Below are 25,525 nucleotides of genomic sequence, written 5' to 3' on the forward strand. Positions count from 1 at the left end.
CCATCCCTTGGCTGCTAAAAAAAAATTCCATCAAATTCAAAATTTTCACCCAATTGAGTGTATCTAGAATATTTCTCCATAGTAACAAGATCAGTATATGTAACTTTTTTTTGAGTTCATCACTGTAGAACACAACATGTACACAAATTTGTTCAATACTATACTTCCATTCTACCGTTCTATAAGGAACATTTGGTTCTCACAATTTCAGCTCGATCTATCAAAACTGCTGAAAATGTTTTTTAAAAAAAGTATTTGATGGCATTAGTGTCTAAAGAATAAAAATAAAAAATATTTAGTAATTAATGATGTCTTTTAAGAAAAAAGTGAAAATTATGAGGAAAAAAGAAATATTGCCACTTGTCACATGTGCCCAAATGTCGGTGAGAGCTACTTTTACAAATGGCTGGCCAAGTGGATCTTTCAATGCCACTAGTATCACTAAAATATAATACAAAAAATACCATTGCCTTCTGAGGGAAAAAGAGTTAAGGATTCTCAATTTTTTTTTTTCATGTATCACTTGTCACGTATATAATATATTGACCAGAAATAATTACTCCAAAAAAAGAAAAAGTCTATTCAAATGCCCGCCCCATGTAAATCGAGCTTGCTGACATGCTTTACCTTTTTATATATCTATTCACGATGTGAGTGGTAGGGAGGGATTTTCCACCCTCTTCACTTTTTTAGAGTGAGAGAGAGATATCAATCAGTTATTTTATATCTCAGGTTGAGGTGAGGAATGGGCAGAGATTCTTTACTAATATGAGAAATTGGCCCACATCCATTTTGAAATTCAATCATTAAAGTGTGAAAGATTCTTAGATTCTATTTTTATTTTAGGAATTTTTTAATTCGATGATGAAGTGTGGTCCTACATCTAGAAACATGAGGAACCAAATGATCAGCTGCCTTAGGAAAAAAAAACTCCGATGCCTGTATCAATATTTCTTTATGTGCTTTCAATGGTTCTTGTGCTGGCACAAGAATCGAATTCTTCCACGGAAAACACCTCCTCTTTTCTTCTTTATTACAGACATGGAAGGTAGGTCATTTGTAACCTATCTTGTTTAATCACAATGATCGATGATACGTTTCTATTTTTTTGGGCATAATAATTAATGATACGTACCAAGCATTTTTGTAAGAGTTTCCCATTATATATGGCCATCTACTGTTCTTTCTTTCCTCGTTGCTGAGTGGAACTGTTTGGTAGTGGTGATGTCCGCGTGACTAGTGAATGGAAAGTTAGAACTGAGAGAGAGAGAGAGAGAGAGAGCCTACCATTATTTCTCTATATAAACGCAGTCGCATGAATCCTTGTTTCATATTAGAAGATAACTGTGGTTTGTAGTATTTAATTAGAATGGCCCTTGAACGTAGCACTGTGTGCGTGACCGGTGCAGCTGGTTTCGTTGGGTCTTGGCTGGTCATGAAACTCCTCCAACAGGGTTACCTTGTTAACGCGACAGTGCGAGATCCTGGTCTTGTCCCATCTCTTCTCTTCACCAACTTCGCTTTCTCTCTCTTCTTCTTCTCATATCTGAACTGATGACTATAGTCTATAAAGAAGACGCTTTTATCTTTTTTGCATTAAAAAAAAGTGAAGTAAAATACAATATATTTTTCTCTGGTTGAACTTTCTGTTTTAAATGTGAATGAACAATAATTGCAGGTAATGTGAACAAGGTGAAGCATTTGCTGGACTTGCCTCATGCTGAGACACGCTTGAAGTTATGGAAGGCAGACCTAGTAGATGAGGGGAGCTTCGACGGAGCCATCCAAGATTGCACCGGAGTCTTCCATGTTGCCACTCCCATGGATTTCGAATCCAAAGATCCCGAGTTGAGCCAGGACATCTGTTTCAATGGAATCTCTTTATACATAACGAATTGGTATAGCATATTAAATCATCGATACCGTAAAATATGAACAATGGGATTTAGAACTCAACATAAAAAATAAAGCTAAATAAAGCTAGACACTCCCACCTTTGTCATTGTCATCAGCAAGAGCCCTGCCTCATGCTATCGAGGATCTTTATTGTTCATATGTTATGCCATCAGCAGGAGGAGTAGGAATTATAATTCTTATCACTTTTTGCTTTTCGGTTCTATTATCACAAAGTTGCTACCACATTACAATTTACGACCATCATTTTTAAGGTAAGCTACATGGGTGGTACCTTCTGTTAGGGATGTGGGCTGATTTCATAAGGGAGTTAGGAGGTTGTTTGGTCATATCATTAAATTACATGTATAGAGTTTCACTATATATGTGTAGTAAAATCTTTCTTTGTAAATAATTTGAGAGAGATGTGAGGATGAGTGACTGTAACCTTCTTCTCCATTGATTATGATGTAAATCGCATTTCACTATAGGCTGCAGATGTAGATAATCTTGTTAAATCACGTAAATCTTTGTGTGAATATTTGTTTATTATTTTCTACATCATTTTAGGATTTCTCAATTTTCTACACCTTTCATCTTATGTTGTCCTAATGTACAACTTAGAAACTATATATGGTAACAAAGTATGTGAATAGATCGTATGATTAACAACTTTAAAGATACATAGTGCAAGAGTTGAGGTTTGGTTTGGTTTTCTTGATTAAGAATGAGGTAATAAAGCCGGCAGTGAATGGGATGTTGAACATCATGAGGTCGTGTCTCAAGGCAAAGACAGTTCGGAGGATTGTATTCACTTCATCAGCCGGTACTGTTATGGGACAAGAACAGCCGCTGCCCAAATACGACGAGAGCTCATGGAGTGATTTAGAATTCATTACAACGAAAAAGATGACTGGATGGGTACGTATGCGCCTATCTTTCAAATCTCAGCTAGAGATAGAAGCATATTATCCTGTTGATGTATACATTGACGCAGCCTTTCCCTAACATTTTGAGTTGTTTGGTAAAATAGTAGCGAACTAACTAGCAAGCTTTCCTTGAAGCCCATATTATTCTCATATTTTCTCTGCTCAGATGTACTTTGTCTCTAAGACATTATCGGAAAAAGCAGCATGGGAATTTGCCTAGCAGAACAATATGGACCTCATCACCATTATACCAACACTTGTGGTTGGTCCATTTATCATGCCTTCAATGCCTCCTAGCTTAATAACAGCATTTGCACTAATCACTGGTGAGGTTACTCATTCATTATCGTTGTTACCCATCTATGGTTATGTCTGGATGTGAAAAAAAAAATTACAAAAATCATAATGACACAATCATTGATTTATGTATCTATCTCTTTTTTTAAATTCATTTTTTTTTTTTTTGAATTTTTTCTTTTCTCGACATCCAAACATAGTCGTAAATCTTATAGTGTTGTGACCCATTTTTTTATTTCAGAAAATGAAGCTCATTACTCAATTCTAAAGCAAGTTCAATTTGTGCACTTGGATGACCTTTGCAATGCTCATATCTTCTTGTTTGAGAACACTGATGCGAAGGGAAGGTACATTTGCTTTTCTCATAATGCCACTATCATTGATCTCTCAAAAATGTTGAGAGAGAGATTCCCGGAGTACAACGTCCCAACTGAGTAAGCTCCATCCTCACTTGTGTACATGATATGAGTTTAAAATCTCTATATATGAACCTCTAAAAAGCCAGATTATAGCCTAATAAATGTTGGGCTTTTGGTCAAAACAGACATTAATACTAGTGGTAGTTGTCATGCAGGTTCAACTACGAAGGAGAAAGCTTGGAAGTTGTTGCTTTCTCGTCTGGAAAACTTACAGAGCTTGGATTTGAGTTCAAGTACAGCTTAGAAGATATGTACGTAGAAGCCATTGAATCAGCTAGGGAGAAGGGATTGCTTCCCCTTTCTAAACCAAAATCTAAGGAACCTGAAAAAACCAATGATATCTAAGAGGAATTGAAAGGAGGAGGTGTGAAGAAGGGGAATTAAGCACATCATCATCTCTTCATCAATTTTCTGAAGTATTTTATGATTTTCGCAAATAACATAGTCGTATATGTCCATGATTTCACTCATATTCTGAGGTAATAATGTTCACCATGTAAGTGATTTTCTTGGGGACCTGGTTTCTAGTATTGTTTCATAATGGCTACTTCGGCCAAATGCATATGATATGAGTATTGATAGTGCTCAAAATAAATGGATATGTAGACCATGTCATCATGTAAAAAAAAGTGACATTTCATGGTGTATCTAAATCCATCTGATCCACCTCTCTATCACTACCAAAAAAAAAAGGGCCATCACCCCTTAAATGATGGTGGATTTTCTCACCGTTGGAATCCATGAGGAAATGCCCTACAATTATTTAATTCTGACGATTTGAACATTTGATCGTGTTGCTTACATTTATAAGTGATAAAATTTAAAATTTTCTATTTATAATTTGGGAGAAGGTTCTCTGAGCAAGCGGGGTAATCTATAGCCTCCCCTAATGATTTCTTAAATTATTATTTTTTATGAAATATATAATTAATATAATATTTCATTGAAAGAGGGTGTACAATATGCCTCTGGTTTAGAGAGCCTTCTCCTGTATAAGTATTAGCAATGGTAATCTATGCTATTAAATACTATTATTTATTGTTAAAGTAATGGTACTTGATTAGTTTTAGCGATGGTAAAAAAAATCCACTATAAAAAAGTATTTTAATATTACATTGAATTTCATTTATTATTTAGTATCTCAATTAGCACCGTTATATATTTAAAAACGGTTAAAAGGTCTTTATATTAATAGTGGTAAACCATGAAATGTAATAGTTTTATTAAATAAAAAACCTTCAGCTCATCCTACCACCTTAAGTAAACTAACCACCTCCCAAACCCCAACCCCACCCCCACCCCAACCCCAACCCCTACCCCTACCCCTACCCCTACCCCTAAATGTAACTCATGCGGAAGAAAGGAGATAAAATAGGAGATTTGTTCATGAAACCGTGCATCCTCTATTACTATTTTCTCTTAAATACAACCACGTCATAACTACTTCTACAAACAGAGTTCCATCTCTACTAACTACTTACATGATGTATCTCACTACCACTAAACTACTTCCCACTACGTAATAACTAAATATCCATGAAATATAATAATATAACTACATCTAACTTCATTCCAGCTACTTCAGCCATGTGCAACATCAATAGTGTGTGGAAGCTCTTCCACGCAAGTAGCACCATAACACTCTCTCTCTCTCTCTGATCAAAGGTTTTGCTCGAAGAAAATTCATGTGTAAGGAAAGTGATATTAAACAGGCATACGAGGCTCAATTCTCTTACATTTCACATGCTATGCAAAGAATTTAGAACTGCAACTATTTTGTTTTGGTCACCAAAATAAGTATTAGATTTTTTAATCAAAATGAAATAGAAATTTCAGTTTCGTATGTAATTGATTTTCACTATGGCGAAAGTTTTCACATGACAGTTATGTGCATAAACTAATAACATGGGCCCCACCTACTCTCTCTCTCTCCTCAAAACCCTTTCTTTGTTGATTTGTAAGAGGGTTTTCCCATGCGCTTGAATTAGTATTCAGGCTTCATGGGAACCCTATTCCTTCTACTATTTTTAGCAATTAATAAAAATTGAATTGTTTATGGATACCAAAAAAGAATTTGGGTTTAAAAACCCCAATGCCAATACAACCCAAGTTTAGATTATGATTGATCCCAACATTCTGCCAGAAACTACATTGGATTTGGGTCTTAAAAGTTTAAGGACAAAGTTTTCCTTCACCCATGAATAAGGATGAACCCTCCCACTGCTATTTAACCTTGTGATTAGATTTTGTGCCATCACAAACCCTAAGCCCGGTTGTATAATATTGAAAACACCCCTCTATTCTGGAAGAGTTGACCGAGGATATACCTCTTTCAAATTCTAATGAGATAATGTTGCTTGATGAGGTGGAGACTGAGAATGAGAAGATTGATTTGCATGATCGGTTTACTAGCAAAGATGAGGTGGCATTCGGCTATGGTAGGAAGGATGTGGTCGCCCAACCTATTTTAGAGGAGCGGATTTTGGATGGTGTACGGTTGGTGGGTGTGGAAGCGAATCTAGTTTCAAATTCAAATTCTGATGAGGTTGTTGAAGATAGACTTTTTTATGGACAGAATAGAGCATTTTATTAATAGAAGTCAAAGGAGAGGATCCTCTACCCAGAATTCAAATTTACAAGAGCAAGAGGGGGAGAACCCCACCAAGACCTACAAAGACCATACATGGAACCTCCTTTAGCTAAAACATGTGCTTCTCTATTAGAAGATCTAGGAACAAAAGAAAATCTGCAAAAAGAAAAGGTAGGAATTAAGGAAATGATATCATCAACAACAACTCTTGTTGCCCAATCAATCCCACTACTGCCACCATTATTGGCATTAACAATAGCTAAACAATCTGAAAAACATAAAAGGGACATTAGCCCAAGAAACTGAGCTATTAGAAGCCCATCAGGCATAGCCTCTGCTTCTAAAACTGCTGCAGAGATCCCCTTGCTGCAACTGCAAGTAGCACCAACAAAAACTCCCAAGGAATTTTGAATAATTGCACTTCTACTACCAGATTTACAGTTCTTGTTCCAAGCTCCATTAGAGTGAAGAATGAAATGACCAAGAGGAGGGGAGCATGTATAAACAGCGTTCTCAGGAGAACCACCAGAACCTGAACCCGATTGTTGAGTGAGCCAAAGTCGGCCCTCCTCCACAGCAATATAAAACGCTAAAATGGTACTCCTTGGGTCAGCCTCGATGCAGTTGAACAAAGCTCTATTCCTGGACTTCCAAATCTGCCAAAGAAGAGAAGTCCAAATAATATCAAAATCAGCTTTATGAGGCACATCTTTGAATTTAACCATCAGAAAATTAATCCAATCTTTGGAATGAGCACCACTAAACTCCCGAGTATTCAAACGAAGAGGAGAAACTAACCAACACATAGCTGCAAATGGACAAAGAAACAAAGCATGAACGATGGAATCCTCGTTAGATTTACACAGCGAACAAGTAGCATTAGAGGCAAGGTTCCTATGAAACAGTAGTTGTTTTACTGCTAAACAATTAGCACTACAACGCCATAGAAACAACTTAATCTTAGGCGAGATCTTCAAAGACCACAGTTTAATCCAAAAAGGATCATAAGAGGAAGCATGGCAATTAGATTCAAGAGCAGTATAATAGGCAGACTTTACCGAAAACTTACCAGATCTAGCAGGCGACCAAAGCCAATTGTCCTTCCTTGGAGAAACAGACAGCGGGATTTGGAGAATAGCAGAAACCTCTGAATCAGAAATAACATTTTAATAAGAGGTATATTCCAATGACAAGAAGGCCGTAAAATAAGGTCAGCTACTGTAAGAGAAGAATTAGCATTTAGGCTACTAAAAATTTTTCCTCCCAGAAGTGAGGGAATCCAAGGATCTTTATAAACACGAGTCTCAAATCCATCACCAATACATGTTCTAATTCCTTTAAGAAGTAGTTCCCTACCCTTTAAAAGGCTTTTCCAAGCCCAGGATCAAGATGGTTTATAAGTGGCATCCAAAAAAGAAGAATTGCAGAAATATTTCCCTTTTAAAACTTTCACCCAAGGGGCATCAGAGTTATGAATAATTCTCCCCCATTGTCTAGCAAGCAAGGCTAGATTGAAGCACACCAAGTCTCTAAAACCAAGGCTACCACTCTTCTTACTATGACAAAGTTGATCCCATGCCATCCAAAACACCCCTTTGTTATTACTATCCTTCCACCAAAAGCGTCGCATGCATTTAGTTAAATCCTTGCACACGCTACTTGGAATTAGAAACATAGACATAGCATAAGAAGGCATGGCCAAAGCCACAGATTTGAGGAGGACTTCCTTCCCAGCAGCTGATAAAAAATTCTCCTTCCAACCTGACAATTTCAAGTGGACTCTTTCAACAATTTTTGAAAACAAATTCCTTTTTGTTCTACCAAATTCAGTGGGCAATCCTAGATATTTCCCATGATTGGTAACCACCTTAAAACCTGTAATCAAAGCAACCTCATTTCGAACATCCGAAGGGGTTAAGGGGCTAAATAAAATGCTAGATTTATCCAAATTAACCTCTTGTCCAGCCACATCTTTGTATTGTTTAAGGGTGTCTAAAATGGTCGAGGCCTCAAAAGCACTAGCCTTGCTAAAATCATACAATCATCAGCAAACATTAAATAGGACCCTCTTGGACCCCCTCTACTAGTCTTAATACCTGAAATCAATCTAGACTCCTCAGCCTAAATAAGAGCTGATGAGAAGGCCTCTTGACACAAAATGAATAGGTAAGGGCTAAGGGGACAGCCCTGTCTTAAGCCCTGTTGAGGTAAAAACTTACCAATAATAGAGCCATTGATCCTAATGTGATAAGAAACAGTAGTTACACATTGCATTATCCAGTTAATCCAAACATTCTAAAAGCCAAGTTTTGTAAGCATATCATGCAAAAAGGACCACTCTATTTTGTCATATGCTTTGCTAATATCAAGCTTTAATGCCATCAAACCAGATTTGATTTTGGAAAATTTCATTTGATGCAAAATTTCATGTGCAACATAAATATTATCAGAAATGGTCCTACTAGGAATGAAAGCACCCTGATATGGACTAATGAGAGACTGCAACACATGTTTAAGCCTATTAACTAAGCATTTGGCAATGATCTTATAAAAAACAGTGCAAAGACTAATAGGCCTAAATTGGGAAATAAGACTATGATGCTTTTGCTTTGGAATTAACACAAGGACTGTATGATTGAAGCCTCTAAACATAAAACCAGATTCAAAGAACCACTTAACAGCTTTAGTGACATTGGGTCCCACGATATTCCAATGACTATGAAAAATTTTTGCTGGCATACCATCCAAACCAGGAGCCTTTAGAGCCCCGATTTGGAAAACAACAGTACAAATTTCGTCATCAGAAAAAGATGCACAACAAGGCCTAGTTTTGAGAAACTGTAACTCTAGGAGAGACACTAGAAAGAAAATTTCTACTATCATCAGAGTTAGAAGAATATAGTCCAGAAAAATATTGTATAATGTGATTATTCAAACCTTCCATGTCTGTGATCCAAGATCCAGATTCATCATGGAGACGAGTGATGCGATTAAAGTGCCAACGCCTAGCAGTAGTGGAGTGAAAAAAAGTGGTGTTCCTGTCACCATCCTTTTGCCACTGGATACGCGAACGTTGAGCCCAAAACCTCTCTTCTTGGATCAGCTGATCTTCCAACTGCTTGCGAATGTTAGCTTCCTCTTCAGCGAGGCTTTCTCTAGCAGGGGCATTCTGTAGAGCTTCCAACTCCTCAGACAATCTCGCAATCTCTATGCACGACTCCAATTTGTTGAAGGTAGACTTCGGTCAATGGTAAACTCTCCATTGATTTTGAATGAGGAGACGTTATTGGAAGGAGAGTTGAATGGAGAAATTGTGGGAGAAATTTTACGGAAAGAGACTCTCTCGGCCAAAGGGGATTGTGCACTCAAGTTGGTGGAAAAGGCTCCCATTTTTTTGGGAGTTTCCTCTATGGACGTTTTTCCTAAGAAGGGTACTACTGATTTGTTGGGGGAATCTGATCCACCTTGTGACATGGCTGGTTCTAATAGGATGGAAGGTGTTTGGGGGAGAATGTACTCCTCTCCATTGTTTGAAGAGGGAAACTATGGGAATGAGGTGGCTACGTATGGAAGGGCTGGATCCACCTTATATATCCCCCATTGCCTCTGCTCTTTCATCAAAAATTTCTGAAGGAAATATCATGAAGCAAGATGAGATTGCCTTGGCTAAAGGTCCGTTTCCTTTTTTGAGGGTAGCTGAATTAGGGAATTTGCTTTCCTCCCCTCCTTTTGTGCCTACCAATGAACCTTTTATGCCTACCAATGGAGAGGAGGATAGTACGATTAAGACTAGAGCTGAGTTGGATCAATCTTTTATGCTAGATAATGTTGATATGGCAGATGGAGATGATAATGGCAAATTGATTGAAGCATAGTGAGGAGATGACTGAACAAGTTGAGTTGAGCCATAATATGGAGGTGACCCATCAAATCGATAATATAGAGGTTGATTCTTCAGAGGAAGCGTCAGAGTCGAATGATGACAGTGGTGCTGTAGTTTTTAGAAACCTGATCCATCCAGTAATGAGAAGCTTTCTGCGAAAAAATCACCGCATAAAAAGTATCATGTATTTTCTTCAATCTCGAGATTGTGTTACTTAACTTTTTTATAGCATCTTTTCCTAATTGTTAAAGTTTTTCTTTCTATATTACGAGAATTGTGCTACAGGGTTTGTCTTGTTTGATTTAAGAACCTCTCCACATTTCTTTTGGTATACCCAAAGAAGGTTGCAGGGGTTGCCTTTCTCTATGTTTTTTATGTTTTTTTCATTTTTCTTAATACATACAATTTATCTATTAAAAAAAAAAAACACCCCTCATTAATCCAAACTAATAGGAGAATGATAATGGTGAAGGATTCCAATTCCAACTCAATGAAGGAAAACTCACAAGCCAATAGGATGAATGACAGTGGTAAGCACGGTTTTAAAAATTAGGATTTGGGAACTAGGTGATTCGTATCAAAATCAACAATAGTTGATCCAATTGACTTCGGTTGATCCCACCGATTCTATACCATTTTAGGCCAATTTTAATCGATTTAACTTGGGAATCGACAATGACCGATTCAATCCCCTATTCCTTTTTTTTTCTAAAACCCTCACGGTGAGGGATTTCAACTCGCGAAGGAAATTCAGCCCAAAGTTTAGCTCATTCTCTTAGTATGGTACTAAAACTAGTCTTAGGAGTTTAGGCTTCAGGTAGATTAGATTGAACTAATATTTGGGTCCAAAAATAGAATAAAAGGGGGATGAACTTCTAGTTCGTGCATACACCTAGGTAGCGCTTTAACGTAAGTTCAGGGAAGGTTGCTAGTTCGACCCTCTGATCCCCCACCTTCTTGAAAATAGAATAGTAATAGTAGATGTAGTTTTACAATAAGTGTGGCCTGCCCCCTTCGTTGGCTCCTCATGGGTCCCTTTGTATGGCCCCCCTCAGGTCTTTACGTGGCTCCTCATTGCCAAGCCCAGAAAAGAAAAGAAAAAGAAAAAAAAGGGGGAAAAAATGCTCCTTAGTGTGCCTTATACTCTCAAACACAGCTAGGCATGAAAAACTGCTCTTACCCCTAATCCACATGCTGGACGATGCCTTGTATATCTTCCTATTGGCTTGCACGTTGGCACAGTAGCCACACAACTACATGCCGTTCTATTGCCAAAAAAAAAAAAAATCGAATCGACCAATCGCTCAAGCCTCAAGGGCTCCTCTCGGAGTCCGGAGTCTTTGCACAAGAACCTTGTCTTGGGTTCTCGTACATCCCTTTTAACGGCACATGTAATCTACTAATTTTTTCCACCGGGATTACCTACAATACTGTTATCACACACTCTCTCTCTCTTTTGGCTTAAATGCCTTTTATTTCTCTTCTCTACTTAAATGTCATACATTATTTTTCTTGTATATATAATTATTTTCTATTTTTATTTAAATTATTATTTCTTATTTTAATTAATTGATTCCAACAATACTTATACTATTTTACCAAAAAAAAAATACTTATACTAAAATCCTAAGTCCAAAATAGCCTTTTGATAACTCTACAGGTGCAGAAATCTCGTTTTCTTTTAACCATGGTGATATATAAAAATGTTTGATAAACCTTGAGGAGAGAGAGGGAGTATGGGAAAAGAGAATAGGAGAGAATAGGAGAGAAAATAGGAAGAGATTGAGAGAGAGAGAGAGAGACCAAGAGAAAATGAACTTAAGAAAAAAGGAAAGGGATAAGAGAGTCGCTATTTTGTAAGATTAAAATAAAACTATTTTGAAAGATTAATAATAAACGAATAATGTTAAATTATAAGTAAAAATAATAATAAAAAAAAATTGATAAACCGTGAGGAGAGAACAGGAGTATGGGAAAAGAGAATATGAGAGAAAATGGGAAGGAATCGGTAATCGCTCAAAAATTGAGGATAGATAATAAGTGGTTACACACATCCGTCTCTTTTTTAGTTGTATGAGAATCGAAACTCAGCCTGATCCAGACTCCTCCGGTACCCTTCCTGCAAATATATTCAACTAAGCCACTGGTTTTGCAAGATCTGGCCTTAACATTTAAAGCGAGAAACAAAATCTTCACAGTACCTATCAGGCAACAGCTTCAAACCGGTAATCTGCTTTATTGCGTGATTCGAAGCTATCAAAGGAGCTCTTGTGGTACGTTTTATTTCGGTTCTAAAATTCTTTACCAATCTTCAGGTGTCTTGTAAATGGTCGAATGTTGCTAGTTTCAGTAAAAACAACCAGCCCCTTTAATGTGTGGATTGATCCAAAATCTGAGGTTTCGGAAGATCACCTCATGTTCGTTTCATACTTTTCTCTTCCATTACTGGTCTGATCCAAACCCTAACCCTAGAGGAAGTTCGAACTTTGTTAGTTTCTGCTCAGAAGCATATTTGATTTCTCGCGAGTCGAATTAGTGAATTTCTTTGTTTTTTCGTTATTCTAAGATATGTCTTGGTTTGTCTTCATCTTTCTGAGAGAATTTTCTATTTTAATTCGGTTCAATGGGTTCTGTTGAATTTATGGTGTCGTTTTCTAATCTAAATTCATGAGTTCAGAAGAATGTGATCTGAAGTGTATGATCCATTGTTTGAAATATGTGCACAGTAATTATTCATTAAAGGGAAGAATAGGTAGAGAATAAAATGCTTGGTGGCTTGTATGGGGACCTTCCTCCTCCGTCGTCGGCACCCTTGGCCGACGAGGAGAAAAACAGCAACTCCGCTGTGTGGTCAAGCAGCGCCAAAATGGCACCGCCAACTCTGCGAAAACCGTCGTCTCTCTTCACTCCTCATACGGCCCTGAAAAACCAGCAGTCACAGAACAAACCCAAAGTCATAAATTCATCTCAGTCAAGAAACCTAAATTCGTTTGTATTGCCTGATGATGGGGTGAAAAGCCCGTCATTTCAACCCGCCCTCGTTGCAGTCACATCAACAGTTATTGAGGAGTATGATCCTGCAAGGCCTAATGATTATGAGGAGTACAGAAAGGAGAGGAAGAGGCGAGCCATGGAAGCTGAGATGAAGAGGGAACTTGAAAGAAGGCGTAAGGAAGAGGAAGAGAGGGAGAGGGAGAGGGAGAGGGAGAGGGAGAGGGAGCGGGAGCAGGAGCGAGAACATAGAGAACGAGAAGCATTGGAAAAAGAAAGGGAGAGGGATTACAATGACTCAAGAACTTCATCATTGAATATTTCTGGAGAAGAAGCATGGAAACGGCGGGCAGCAATGAGTGGGAATTTGGGAGGTTCTGCGCCAAGGTCACCTTCTCCCCCATCGAATGTAGATGGCTTTAGTATTGGGAAGTCGGGATCAGTTGGGTTAGGCGTTGGTGCTGGTGGGCAGATGACTGCCGCACAAAGAATGATGGCGAAGATGGGTTGGAAGGAAGGACAAGGGCTTGGAAAGCAGGAGCAGGGGATTACTACTCCCCTGATGGCCAAAAAGACAGATAGACGAGCTGGAGTGATCGTGAATGCAAGTGATTCTAGAGCTGAGAAAAAGATGAAGAGTGTGAGCTTTAATGGCTCACCAACTCGGGTTCTGCTGCTCCGAAACATGGTATGCATAATATTATTATATTATTTGTTGTGTAGTAGATGCCTTGTAGATAGCTTCATGTTTGAACCTCTGTTTTTGGTTTTCAGTAAGTCATGTGTAGTCTGACGTTTGATATATGGGGGATATGTATTGATATGCCCAGTCCACTGTTGGTGGTTGTTTCTCATTCTGCAGTTTTATGTACCAAGACATGAATTGCCATCAGGTGATCTTTATACTAGTTGGTGCTTCTCTGTCGTGTCTGTTCATGTCCGCTTGGGTGAACGCATGGAAAGAAGTCGAGTGAAGATTCAAATGCAAAAATTTACATTTAGGGATTACTTTATTGTTTTACCTGTTCATAATTTATCAGGTGTATAACTGAGTATTACAAACACGAAAGAAAGAAAGAAAATGCAAAGGGCAAAAAAAGCTACAACTCTTCTAGAATGTAGTGAAACTCTTCGTGGTTTCAAGGTTTATACACTCAGGGTGTTTGCTCACACTCATCCAGTTCTTCTATTCTACACCAACTCCCAGTGAGCAAAACTCTTACATAGACATAAGAAACCAAAAAAAAAAAAAAAAATGGTAATCCAAGGTAAAGTAGCTAACCTAAGGTGACCTTTAATCATCTTAGGTTCCTTTGTGCAAAATAATACCCAAAAAAATAAAAAATAAAGGGCCAACTAAAGGGGAAATGGGCTGTTGAAGAATGCGTGAGCTAATAGGCCTTCAACCAAGATCGTCCTCACTCACACACACACACACACACTCTCTCTCTCTCTCTCTCTCTCTCTCTCTCTCTCTCTGAAGTTGAATTTTTCCATTCCAAGAAAATCAAAGTGGTTAGATCTAATAGGGGTGGAGAATATTATGGGAGAAGTGGTGATTTTGAGCAATTACTTGATACTTTTGCAAAATTATTGTAAAAATATGGGATAGACCCTCAATATTCCATGCTTGGAACACCTTAGCAGAATGGAGTAGAGGAAAGAAGAAACTGTATTCTGAAGGATATAGTCCGCACTATGATGAACAATACCACTTTACCAGATCCTTATGGGGAGAGGCACTTAAAACTGGTGTCTATCTTCTCAATAGAGTGCCAAGCAAGTCTGTGAATAAGACTCTCTATGAACTCTGGAGTGGCAGAAAACCTAACCTTAGACACTTGCAAGTGTGGGGGTGTCAGGCAGAAGCCAAACTCTTTAACTCTTAGGAAAAAATTTGACTCAAGGACTACAAACTGTCATTTTGTGGGATACCTAGAGGTCTAAAGGGTATGAATTCTATTTTGCTGGCACAGTACACAAAATTGTAGAGACCACATAAGCTAGATTTGTTGAATGCAATGAAGAATCTAGTACACCTCGTAATTTTTCTTTTGAAAAGGAGAAGTATGATATTCCTGGATAGCATCTATTGAGTTGAGAAATTCACTACTTGATCTTGATCTCATCCTGTCTGATGATATGGTCACTCGAACTCCAATAGACTATTGCCTCTTGATATCGCTGATATTGGCAATCTTCCACCTGAACCTATTAGGTCTACTAGAGTGCGTAAGCCTTCCTTGCCCTTTGATTATGTTTCTTATTTGAATGAGTGTGAGTTTGATATAGGACAAGAAGAAGGCCCTGTTACTTTTCTTTAAGCTATTAATCATAAGCATTTAGACAAATGGGTGGAAGCAATAAAGGAAGAACTATCATCAATCAGCAATAATGGAGTGTGAAAATTAGTGCAAATTCCAAAGGATTGCAATGTTATTACATCCAAGTGGATTTTCAAAACCAATAGCGACTCTCAAGGTGGAGTAGAATGCTACAAAGCTAGACTCGTGGCAAAAGGTTTTACTTAGAGGGGATATATTACAAGGAAACCTTCTTACCTGTCTCATCGAAAGACTCATTCAGAATTATCATTGCCATTATTGCCCACTTTGACCTGAAGCTACACCAGTTGGATGTGAAATCCTTTCTGAATGGAGACTTTTTCACTCCAAGAAGATCAATATTGTTAGAGATTTTAAACCATAGAATCATATAAATAACCCTATAGTGTATATAATACAACATTCAATCGCATACCTGTTGATCGTGAGTGGAGTCCCTGAACCAAGATTGAAGTTTGCCTCACGAAAAGTGATGAACCACATAATAGGAACCCTTCTATTGAGATATTCTGCAACCTATTACTCTGAATTTTCTCTCTATCTTTGTACATGCCCTTGTGAGAAGCAGTGCTCCTAAAACAAATATGTTGTGTAAGTAACGGCTGTAGATACCATCAATATTATATTTATAATAGAATCCCTAAAGCCCTATTTCACTCCCGTTATAGAAAAGGCTAGGAGTTTCTTAATCAGAGTGGGTCTTTAACCTCTTGAGCCCAATGTGTTAATCAATGTCAGTTAAGCCCACATAAGAGTCCTAACGATCTCCCACTTAGTCTATACTGATACTGATGACTCTCCATTGACATCTGATCAAATAATCCCAATACTGAACACCACTTAAACAAACTTTGATTCAATCAATAATCTCTACTGTTGAACAATAGTAGAAAATACACATCATCATACAGCATATAACTATCTAATTTTATAAACAATAGAAAACTATCAATTCAAATCGTCTAAAAACATGTATATATATAACTGTGATTACATGTAATATATCCTTATAGGTCATCATTTCCTGATCTAAAGATTAGCCTACCTTGGAAACCTCATAGGTAGTGAACTTTGATATTAATCAATACTTAGGCAAACCGCTCTTTTTTTGAATTAATACCTTACTTTGGCATACCACCTGTGGTTAACAATCACCTTTATAGATTTAGGCTAAATACTGTCATAAATCATGAAACTTAGCTAAATACTACTATTAACTGTGACATGTCAAAATAAACCACAATAATTATACAACAATGTGATGAGAGAGAACATAGATGAACTCTATACTAGAAAAAAAAAATCCTCAATATAAATTATGCTCACAATGTATGATCAAGCAGAATAATCCTCATTCTGATACTAATGAAGATAAACAAACTCCCACTAAACAAGCATGTCAAAAGATTCTATTACACCCATGTTAGAAACATGAGTCTTGAAAACTCCCACTGGAAGAGCTTTTGTCAGAGGGTCAGCAGCCATCTCTTCAGTAATGATATGCTCAACAACAATCTCTCCAGTGTTAATCTTCTCATGAATCAGAGGATATTTGACCTCAATGTGTTTAGAGCTGCTTTATCTCTAGTTGTTCTTTGGAAAGAAAATAGTGGAAATATTGTCACACCACAAATGCAAAAAGATTATAGATGGAGTCTACAACCTTCAATTTAGATATGAAATTTCTCAGCTACACTACCTGCTTGGTTGCTTTATAAAGTGCCACAAACTCAGCTTGCATAGTGGATGAAGCTAGAATGGTTTGTTTGGCACTCTTCTAAGAAATAGCTGCTCCTCCCAACACAAAAATGTATCCAGAGGTAGACTTTTTATCATTAGTACACCTACTGAAGTTTAAGTCAGAATACCCTACGAGGCCACCACTTCAAATTTCTCAGATTTACAGAACACTAGCTTGATCATACATTGTGAGCATAATTTATATTGAGAATGTTTTTTTTTTCCAGTATAATGTTCATCTATGCTCTCACATTGTTGTATGATTATTGTGGTTTATTTTGACATGTCACAGTTAATGGCGGTATTTAGCCAAGTTTCGTGATTTAGGTTGTTAATTAACCTAAATCCATGAAGGTGGCTGTTACCCACATGCGGTATACCAAAGTAAGGTATTAATTCAAGAAAATGGTGGTTTGCGTAAGTATTGATTAATATCAAAGTTCACTACCTATGAGGTTTTCAAGGTAGGTTGATCTTTAGATTAGGAAAGGACTATTGTTCAACAATAGAGATTATTGATTGAATCAAAGTTTGTTTGAGTGGTGTTCAGTATTGAGATTATTTGGCCAGATGTCAATGGAAAGACATTAGTATCAGTATAGCTCAAGTGGGAGATTGTTAGGACTCTTATGTGGGCTTAAGTGACACTGATTGACCCACTGGGCCCAAGAGGTTAAAGACCCACTTTGATTAGGAAACTCTTAGCATTTTCTATTATGGGAGTGAAATAGGGCTTTAGGGATTCTATTATAAATAGAATATTGATGGTATCTGCAGTCGTTACACAACATATTTGTTTTGGGAGCACTGCTTTTCACAAGAGCATGTATAGAGATAGAGAGAAAATCTAGAATAAAAGGTCGCAGAAGATCTCAGTAAAAGGGCTCTTATTGTGTGGTTTTTCATCACTTTTCGTGAAGCAAACTTCAATCTTGGTTCAGGGACTCCACTCACACTCAACAAGTATGTGATTAAACCCTTTTATTATTCATTCTTATATTCTATACACTATGAGGTTATCCATATGATTCTATGGTTTAAAATCCTTAACAATATTGATCTTCTTAGAGTGAAAAAGTTTAACTTAAGCTTTGAAAAAGGGATAAGTCTCCATTCAAAAAGGTTGTTTTCACATCCAGCTGGTGTAGCTCTAGGTCAAAGTGCGCAATAATGGTAATGATAATTCTTAATGAGTCTTTTGATGAGACAAGTGAGAAGGTTTCTTTGTAATATATCCCCTCTCTTTGAGTAAAACCTTTTGCCACGAGTTTAGCTTTGTAGCGTTTTACTCTACCTTGAGAGTCAGTCTTGGTTTTAAAAACCCACTTGGATGCAATAGCCTTGCAATCCTTTGGAATTTGCACTAATTTTCATACTCCATTATTGCTGATGGATGACATATCTTCCTTCATTGCGTCCACCCTTTTTTCTCAATGCTTATAATTAATAGCTTGAAGAAAAGTAACAGGGTTTTCTTCTTGTCCTGTATCAAACTCACACTCATTTAAATAAGAAACATAATCAGAGTGCAGGGAAGGCTTACGCACTCTGGTAGACCTCCTAAAGGTTCAGGTGGAAGATTGCCAATATAAGCAGTATCAGGAGGTAACAGTGGATATGCAATAGTAATATCTGTCCCAATTTGCAAATCACGTTTTGTTGGAATTTGAGTGACCATATCATCAGACAGGATGGGATCAAGATTAAGTAGTGAATTTCTCAACTCAACAAGTGCTATCTTAGTAATATCATAATTCCCTTTTTCAAAAGAGAAATTACGAGTTGTACTAGATTCTTCATCGCATTCAACAAATCTAGCATGTGGTCTCTACAGTTTTGTGTCATGGACCAGGGCAATAGAATCTATATTCTTTAGACCTCTCTAGGTATCCCACAAAATGACAATTTGTAGTCATTGAGTCAAAAACTTTTTCCTGAGGGTTAAAGAGTTTGGCTTCTGCCTGACACCCTCACACTCGCAAGTGTCTAAGGCTAGGCTTTCTGCTACTCCAGAGTTCATAGGGAGTCTTATTCACAAACTTGCTTGGCACTCTATAGAGTAGATAGATAACAGTTTTAAGTACCTCTCCCCATAAGGATTCTGGTAAAGTGGTATTGTTCACCATAATGCAGACCATATCCTTTAGAGTGCGGTTTCTTCTTTCTGCTACTCCATTCTGTTGAGGTATTCTAGGCATGTAATATTGAGGGGTTATCTCATGTTCTTGCAAGAATTTTGCAAAAAGACCAAGTAATTGCTCAAAATCACCACTTCTCCCATAATATTCTCCGCCCTATCAGATCTGACCACTTTGATCTTCTTGGAGTGGAAAAGTTCACACACACACACACTCTCTCTCTCTCTCTCTCTCTCTCTCTCTCTCTCTCAAATCGTCCCAATGTTGGTGGTCTTCATGAATTTTGTCCCGAGTGGGTGAGGTAGCAATATTCCAATAACAAGACAAGATGGGGAAACTCCAAATTTGTGGGCAGTGTGTTGTCCATGTTGGGTGAGTGTGCAAGGGTTCGTCCTTCATAGACTTCCTAAAAATAGGAAAAGGGGAGTACCAAAACTGTAGCATTCCTTAAAGTGGTGGCTCCTTAGATTGTGATGATCCTCACAAGTCAAATACTTAGTGAAAATAGAGTATTGAAGATCTTCTTCAGTATAGGCTTTGATCATCTTCATGAACTAATGCCTTCCAAGAAAAAAATCTTTCAAAAATACGATTGGAATATGATCAGCAATATAGATCAGCTTGAAACCTTGAATTATATACAGAGTAGGTTACATGTGTGTTTCTATAAGAAAGGGGATAGGCCGTTTCTTTTTTCCATATAAATTGAAATGATACCTATATATGGTGTGGCTTTTATATGAGAACTGACAAAGCAACAGAAAACCAATGAGGGATCAACAAGATGTTATTTAGTAAAGTTTAAAAAACTTCATTTAATAACTGAACACATCCCTTTCTTGTTTTTTGACCATGGAGTGATGTGTCTCTTTTCTCTCTGTGCATTTCCTTTATTGTTGTACTCTTTTTTTCATCAATTTGCTCCCATACCCCTGGAGATTTCCAAGAAAGGGAGGGGATTGGTAATTGTTGATCTTAACCGAAAGTAACATGGGATTACTAGTCTGCATACATGGTGAATTATTAACATGCACTTTATTTCCTTGCATCACCACTGATTTAACTGCTTTGGAGAATAGTATTCTTCCCCTACTAAAGTCCCTGGGAACACTATTTGAGCATATCAACTGCTGTGTGTACAAAGAAGATAATATGGGTGCTAAAAGTCCCCCCTCCTCCTCTTCTCTAGTACTTCTACTTCAATTGAAGATCTTGGGTGGCGCTTTATCAGTTTTTGTTCATCTCATTTCATAGGTGAAGATGGTAGGGCTATTAAGATGGGTGCTTCTAGGCAAGGTTCGAGATTTTGACCAAAACTCTACATGTGTCAGTTGGCCATTTTGGTGCTCAAATGGCCATATTTTGGCCCAAAACTTCAAGGAAATCCTAAATAAGTAAAAACCCAAAATGGGAGTATGGTTCATGGCCTAAGTTGGTTGTGCACTCTGTACACTGCTGTACGCTTTCTCAAATATATCCTATTCTACACATCTTTTAGTATTAGAACACACAAATTCAATGAAAACAATTAATATATGCACTAGGAATGAAGAAAAACCATTTATTATTACACAATGTGACGTGTTAGGAAACAAGTGTACAAGTGCTGTAAGTAGTCAAGTACAAGTGTACAACTAAGGTTAAAACTCCCTTGTGAAACCATTCTTCAACTCTGTGTCAATTTCAGGTAGAGTTTCAGGAAAGTTCAAAACCTTTGGGGAAAAAGAGTACACCACTAAGTTTGAATCTTGCACAAGATGCAGAAAATCGTCATTGTAGATGCATTGTAGTAGTCCCAAATGCTTTGTTCCACCAAGAAATGTAGGTGATTTTGCAAAAAAAAAAAAAAGCTAAGTCTGAGAATTTTTTGGGAGTTTGCCCCCTCTAATAGGCGAAACCACTTGAAACCAAGTTGGAACTGTAATTTTGATTGAAATAATGCTTTATATGTATTGTTTTGTACCGAAATTGAATCGAAACCAAGTTGAAACCGGTGGGCACCTTGCATTCCTATTGAGTTGCACCTAGTTTCGTTTTGTCCTTTGTCGAAAACCAAAATATGTCGTGAAGTCTTGGTGGTTTCGACCAAGATTTTGAACTGTGCTTTTAGGTCCTTTTTTCCCCCTCAGTTATGTCTAGGAAAGTTTCAAAAAATTTCACTCCCTAGTTCTAGCATGTGGAAGGGTGATGTTGCAATTTGGACCTTTGGATAGCTAGATTGGAAACATGTCAAATTTCAGACTCAAATTGAATTTGATACACTAGCTAGATTGGAAACATGTCAAATTTCATACTCAAATTGAATTTGATACCCTCCCATGGGTGTCCATGCACACTCGAGGTAGTCTTTGTACCCTCTTGGTAGTCCTGAAGTTTTCAATGCTTTATTTGCCACTCAGAGAACTTTGTATAGGCTGAAACTTGGCATGTGAATAAGATGATCATGGCTCTACCTGTCTACAAAATCTTACCCCCATTAGGCTTCTTGTGTGGTATTGTCCTTATAGAAAATTTTCCTAGATGTGCCCATGTAGGAAATCCTTTCCCTTCATTTTCTCTATTGATTCTCCCCACCAATTACTGATGCAGGTTCATAGCCTTGGACCGATCCAAACCTGTCTGAGTATCCAGATGGTGATGAACCAGATCCAATTAGGGATCAAAGCCATTAGGATCTTTTAGGATTTTATTTACTTCTCTTTTGGGATTAACATGCAATCTTTATTTTGTTTGCTTAAGTAGGAGATAGCAATTAGGATTTAGTTTCCAATTAATTTAAAGTTTCCAAATTAGAGTATATTTCCTTTTATGTTGGGTTTTTTATTTATACCAATGTAACCGATTGTGATTTCAGTTGTAGAATGGATTTTGATTGAGTTGTTATGGTGCCAGATTGGTGCTTGGCAATGGTCGTGTTACCTCTTGTTCCCCCCTTGTGTGATTCTCTCTTTCTTTCTTTCGTTCCAGTTCTGCTTCAATTTTTTCTTCTTCTTATGTTATATTATTTCTGCTAGAACCAAAACCTGTGCTGTTCTGGATGTTACTCTCAAACCCCAGGTTTTGGAGTTGATCTCTCTTACCGTATCCTTCCATTGTGAGATTTGGACGGTTGTTCACAAACCCTTGGGCGGTCCAGTTTACCAAATCTGGAAATGAGGCGCTAACTGGTTTGTGAGATCTAAGGAGATATCATTTCTAGTTTTTCTCTACCGCCAGCCCTAACTCGCAGACATTTTCTTGGGTCTGTTCTTGGATGGAAGCATGAGGGATATGAGTGGAGAACATTCGCTCAAAGTTGCAGCTTGATCTGTGGCCATACTAGAGAGTTCTCTCAATTGAAACCCATCCTGGTCTTCCGCCTCTGGTTTGAGTTCTGGAAGTTGAAGAAGACAATCTTACATCAGGTCGTGGGCTTGTTTAACTCCCTTATTTCTTCTTTCCATATTATTGCCCCTCCTTTTTCCTTTTTATTACACCTACCAGTAAGTTGTTTGCCATTCCTAGTTTGCCCCCACCAAATTAATACTAATAACCTTTGTGTCCTTCCCACATTCACGCCTCAAATAAGTTATTTACCAGTTTGCCACTCTCCCATGCTGTCTTTGATCTATTTACCAATTTTCCGTTAGTTCTTGATTTGAGTTATCTATTACTTGGACGGGCCCATAAGTGATCCGAGCAGAGTTTTATACCCTGGATCTGCATCAATTACCATCCAAAGAAAGGTACCATGTTGTTTTTATAAATTTCGTTTTGGTTGCCATTTCAATCAGGGGACTGAAATGAAATGCGTGGATATATTAGTCATTTTGTTCGGAAATTTTGGTATAACTTTTAAGATGTGTGACTAGGCTGTGTACTATGAATCCTAGAGAGCATACATTGTTTCGGAACTGACTATCACCAGGTTATTTTTCTCTGCTTCTTACATAATTTTCTTTTACCTACTGAAGGCAAGACTTTATCATAAAGCACGATTTCCTGTTGGAAATTGTAGCCACTTCCCCATATTGCTTGTGAATGTGCCTTATTGACATAGGATATCTAATTTATTAGTTTTGGCCTTCTTTTCATTCTGAAACACCATCTATTGTGGGCATGGTTCAATCATTTTGACATTTGGCAGATCCAATTTTGAATTTCATGATGCTTATTAATGGAAGGTCATTTTTGAGTTCCATCGAATGTTGAATGATACTTATTACTGGAAGGTCATTTTCAAGTTCCGTCGAATGTTGAATGATACTTTCAACTGGTAAAGTTGGTGGGTTTTGAGGGCAGACCCATTCCAGTTGACTTTAACCACTAAGCCACATACCTAAATCAGAAATTAGTATTGTAACTTTAGCAACAATGAAAGTGGGGATGGGGAAATTGGTGACAGGGAGATGCTACAAAGTGAAAATTTTAGGTACCTAGTTTCAATTATAAATAAAGCAGGAGAAATAGAGGTTTATGTTGCAAAAATTATAATTAGGTGGGTGAAGTGGAGGGTGCATCTGGAGTGTTGTGATTGACTTATCCCTTTAAAACTCGAAGGAAAATTTTATAAGATAGTTATATAACCAGCAATTGCATGGAGTTGAATGTTGGGCGGTAAAGAAACACGCAAACAAATTAGTGATAAAGTGCACCAACCTAGAGAGAGATTAGTGAACAACAAGACAGGATAGAATCTCAGTGATAGGAAGAAAAGAACAAACAGAATATAAGAGACCCACGTAACTCGACAACCATCACTTAGATGTGGCTGGGAATCAGATCAATTAGAGTAGAGACCTGCTGAATAGATGCTCCAAAAATGGGTTTGTTTTAATGGTTGGATCTGCAGAAACTAACAAGGACAGTAGACATCAGCCAGCAAGTTTTGGAAAATCCTTTTGGCTGATTGTGCGGGCCCATGTTGCTGCCATGTGTGGAATCACTACAGGCTACCTTACTTATTATTTTGTTTTAAATTCTACTATGATTCGGTTTCTATTTTTGTGGTAGACTTTTAGCCATAGTAATAGCGACTAAGAGTCCCTTATTTTAGCAAGTTTTCTTCTTCTAGAAGATCTAAGTAGCTTGGCAACGAGGTAAACCCCACGCATGGGAAGGTTACTATTCTTTGTAGTTGAAAGTTGGTTATTATAAATAAAGAATATTTTGATGCTCGAATAATTGCTCCCTGGCAAGTAGGCTCTTAGGTGGCGAAACCTAGGCTGGTTGGCACTGAAGCTTACCATAGGCTTGGTGGTGATACCAAGTCTTATCCACCCTTCTTTCGCTCATCTGATTTTCCTTTTCTTCTACTTCTCTAGCATCAGTTCCAGCAACCTTTTCTCTTCCTACCGTGGCTGTCATTAGGTTATGTCATCTCCTTTTTGTAGTTTATTCTTGGATCCAAAACAACTCTTAGAGATTTTTTCCCATTGTGGAAGATACAGGAGCGAAATAATCAAACTATTGATATTGGAAGACCCAAAAACGATTCTTCCAATGTATCATTTCTGGCTCCAATGGAATTCATAGGTATAGGAAGAAGCCCCATCAAATAGAGATTTTTTCTTCATAGGTATAGGAAGAAGCCCCATCAAATAGAGATTTTTTCTTTCGACCATATTTCGATTGTTAATATGATGTACATTTCTATGTCCATTTACTAATCAATTTCCTGCAGGTTTTCCATTCAGTTTCCTTAACCATATTTGGATGACTTCATCATCCCTATTAGGGCTTTCATACAACCTGAGTTTGGAGTTCAACCGAAATCCAGATATTAAGTTACATCTTCTCCCCTACACTTCTCTAAATTATGTTTTCCTTGGTTACCAAGGCTCCTTTGGTATCATTTCTGGAAATGTTTCGTTTCAAAAACGAAAATTTCAGTTTCTGTGTCAAAATGCCATTCTTAAACGAAAAAAAAGGTGTTTCAAAATTTCATATTTTTATCGGGAACGATAGTTCCTTTTTTTGTAAAATGGAATGAAACTGGGAAGATGGAACTTGAGTTCTGTCCAATCTCGTTTTTTCAGTTTGTTTTTTTTTTTTTTTTTTCCAAAAAAAAGAAACTGACCATAAATGCACCAAACACTTTATTCCGTTTTTTCGTTCCAATAGAACGAAAAAACTCTAGAACCGTTTTTTTAGAACAATACCAAACGGAGCCTAACAATGCCATGTCCAAGTTAATTATTACATAATTCCCCAAATTTTCACTTTTTATCCAAGTCTAAAGACTTAAATGCATGGAGGATGTCTTTCATCTTGTTTGGTCCTCTAATCCTTTAAGTGCCACTTTCAGATATCCTTTAATGT

At 37.5% G+C, this 25,525-nt stretch overlaps 2 protein-coding genes and 1 pseudogene across 2 annotated transcripts in view; 2 read left to right on the forward strand and 1 right to left on the reverse strand.

Annotated features, from left to right (window-relative positions):
- Positions 1-1,257: 1,257 nt before the first annotated feature.
- LOC122094114 lies at positions 1,258-4,073 on the forward strand (annotated as a pseudogene).
- A 2,063-nt stretch (positions 4,074-6,136) lies between these two features.
- LOC122092797 lies at positions 6,137-9,828 on the reverse strand. Its single transcript, XM_042663091.1, has 3 exons — positions 9,066-9,828; positions 7,198-7,275; positions 6,137-6,784 (listed from the first exon to the last, which is right to left on the reverse strand). Exons 1-3 carry the CDS (start codon positions 9,174-9,176, stop codon positions 6,155-6,157), a joined length of 819 nt encoding a protein of 272 aa, XP_042519025.1. The 5' UTR covers positions 9,177-9,828; the 3' UTR covers positions 6,137-6,154.
- A 2,145-nt stretch (positions 9,829-11,973) lies between these two features.
- LOC122093670 (DNA-damage-repair/toleration protein DRT111, chloroplastic-like) overlaps positions 11,974-25,525 on the forward strand; it is a 22,361-nt gene continuing 8,809 nt past the window's right edge. The window contains exons 1-2 of the mRNA XM_042664054.1: positions 11,974-12,284; positions 12,738-13,690. Of these exons, the coding sequence (XP_042519988.1) occupies positions 12,776-13,690 (915 nt within the window). The 5' untranslated portion in view covers positions 11,974-12,284; positions 12,738-12,775. The remainder of the gene's footprint in view (positions 12,285-12,737; positions 13,691-25,525) is intronic.

Source organism: Macadamia integrifolia, chromosome 11 (genome assembly GCF_013358625.1).
Source record: "Macadamia integrifolia cultivar HAES 741 chromosome 11, SCU_Mint_v3, whole genome shotgun sequence".
NCBI lineage: Eukaryota > Viridiplantae > Streptophyta > Magnoliopsida > Proteales > Proteaceae > Macadamia > Macadamia integrifolia.

Coding starts and splice junctions, on each gene's coding strand:
- LOC122092797 (XM_042663091.1), bottom strand. CDS start 9,176: ATGGTGACAGGAACACCACTTTTTTTCACTCCACTACTGCTAGGCGTT. Junction 7,276..9,065: donor TTGGATCACAGACATGGAAG/GTTTGAATAATC, acceptor TTTCTGATTCAG/AGGTTTCTGCTATTCTCCAA. Junction 6,785..7,197: donor TTGGTCGCCTGCTAGATCTG/GTAAGTTTTCGG, acceptor CTTCTTTGGCAG/ATTTGGAAGTCCAGGAATAG.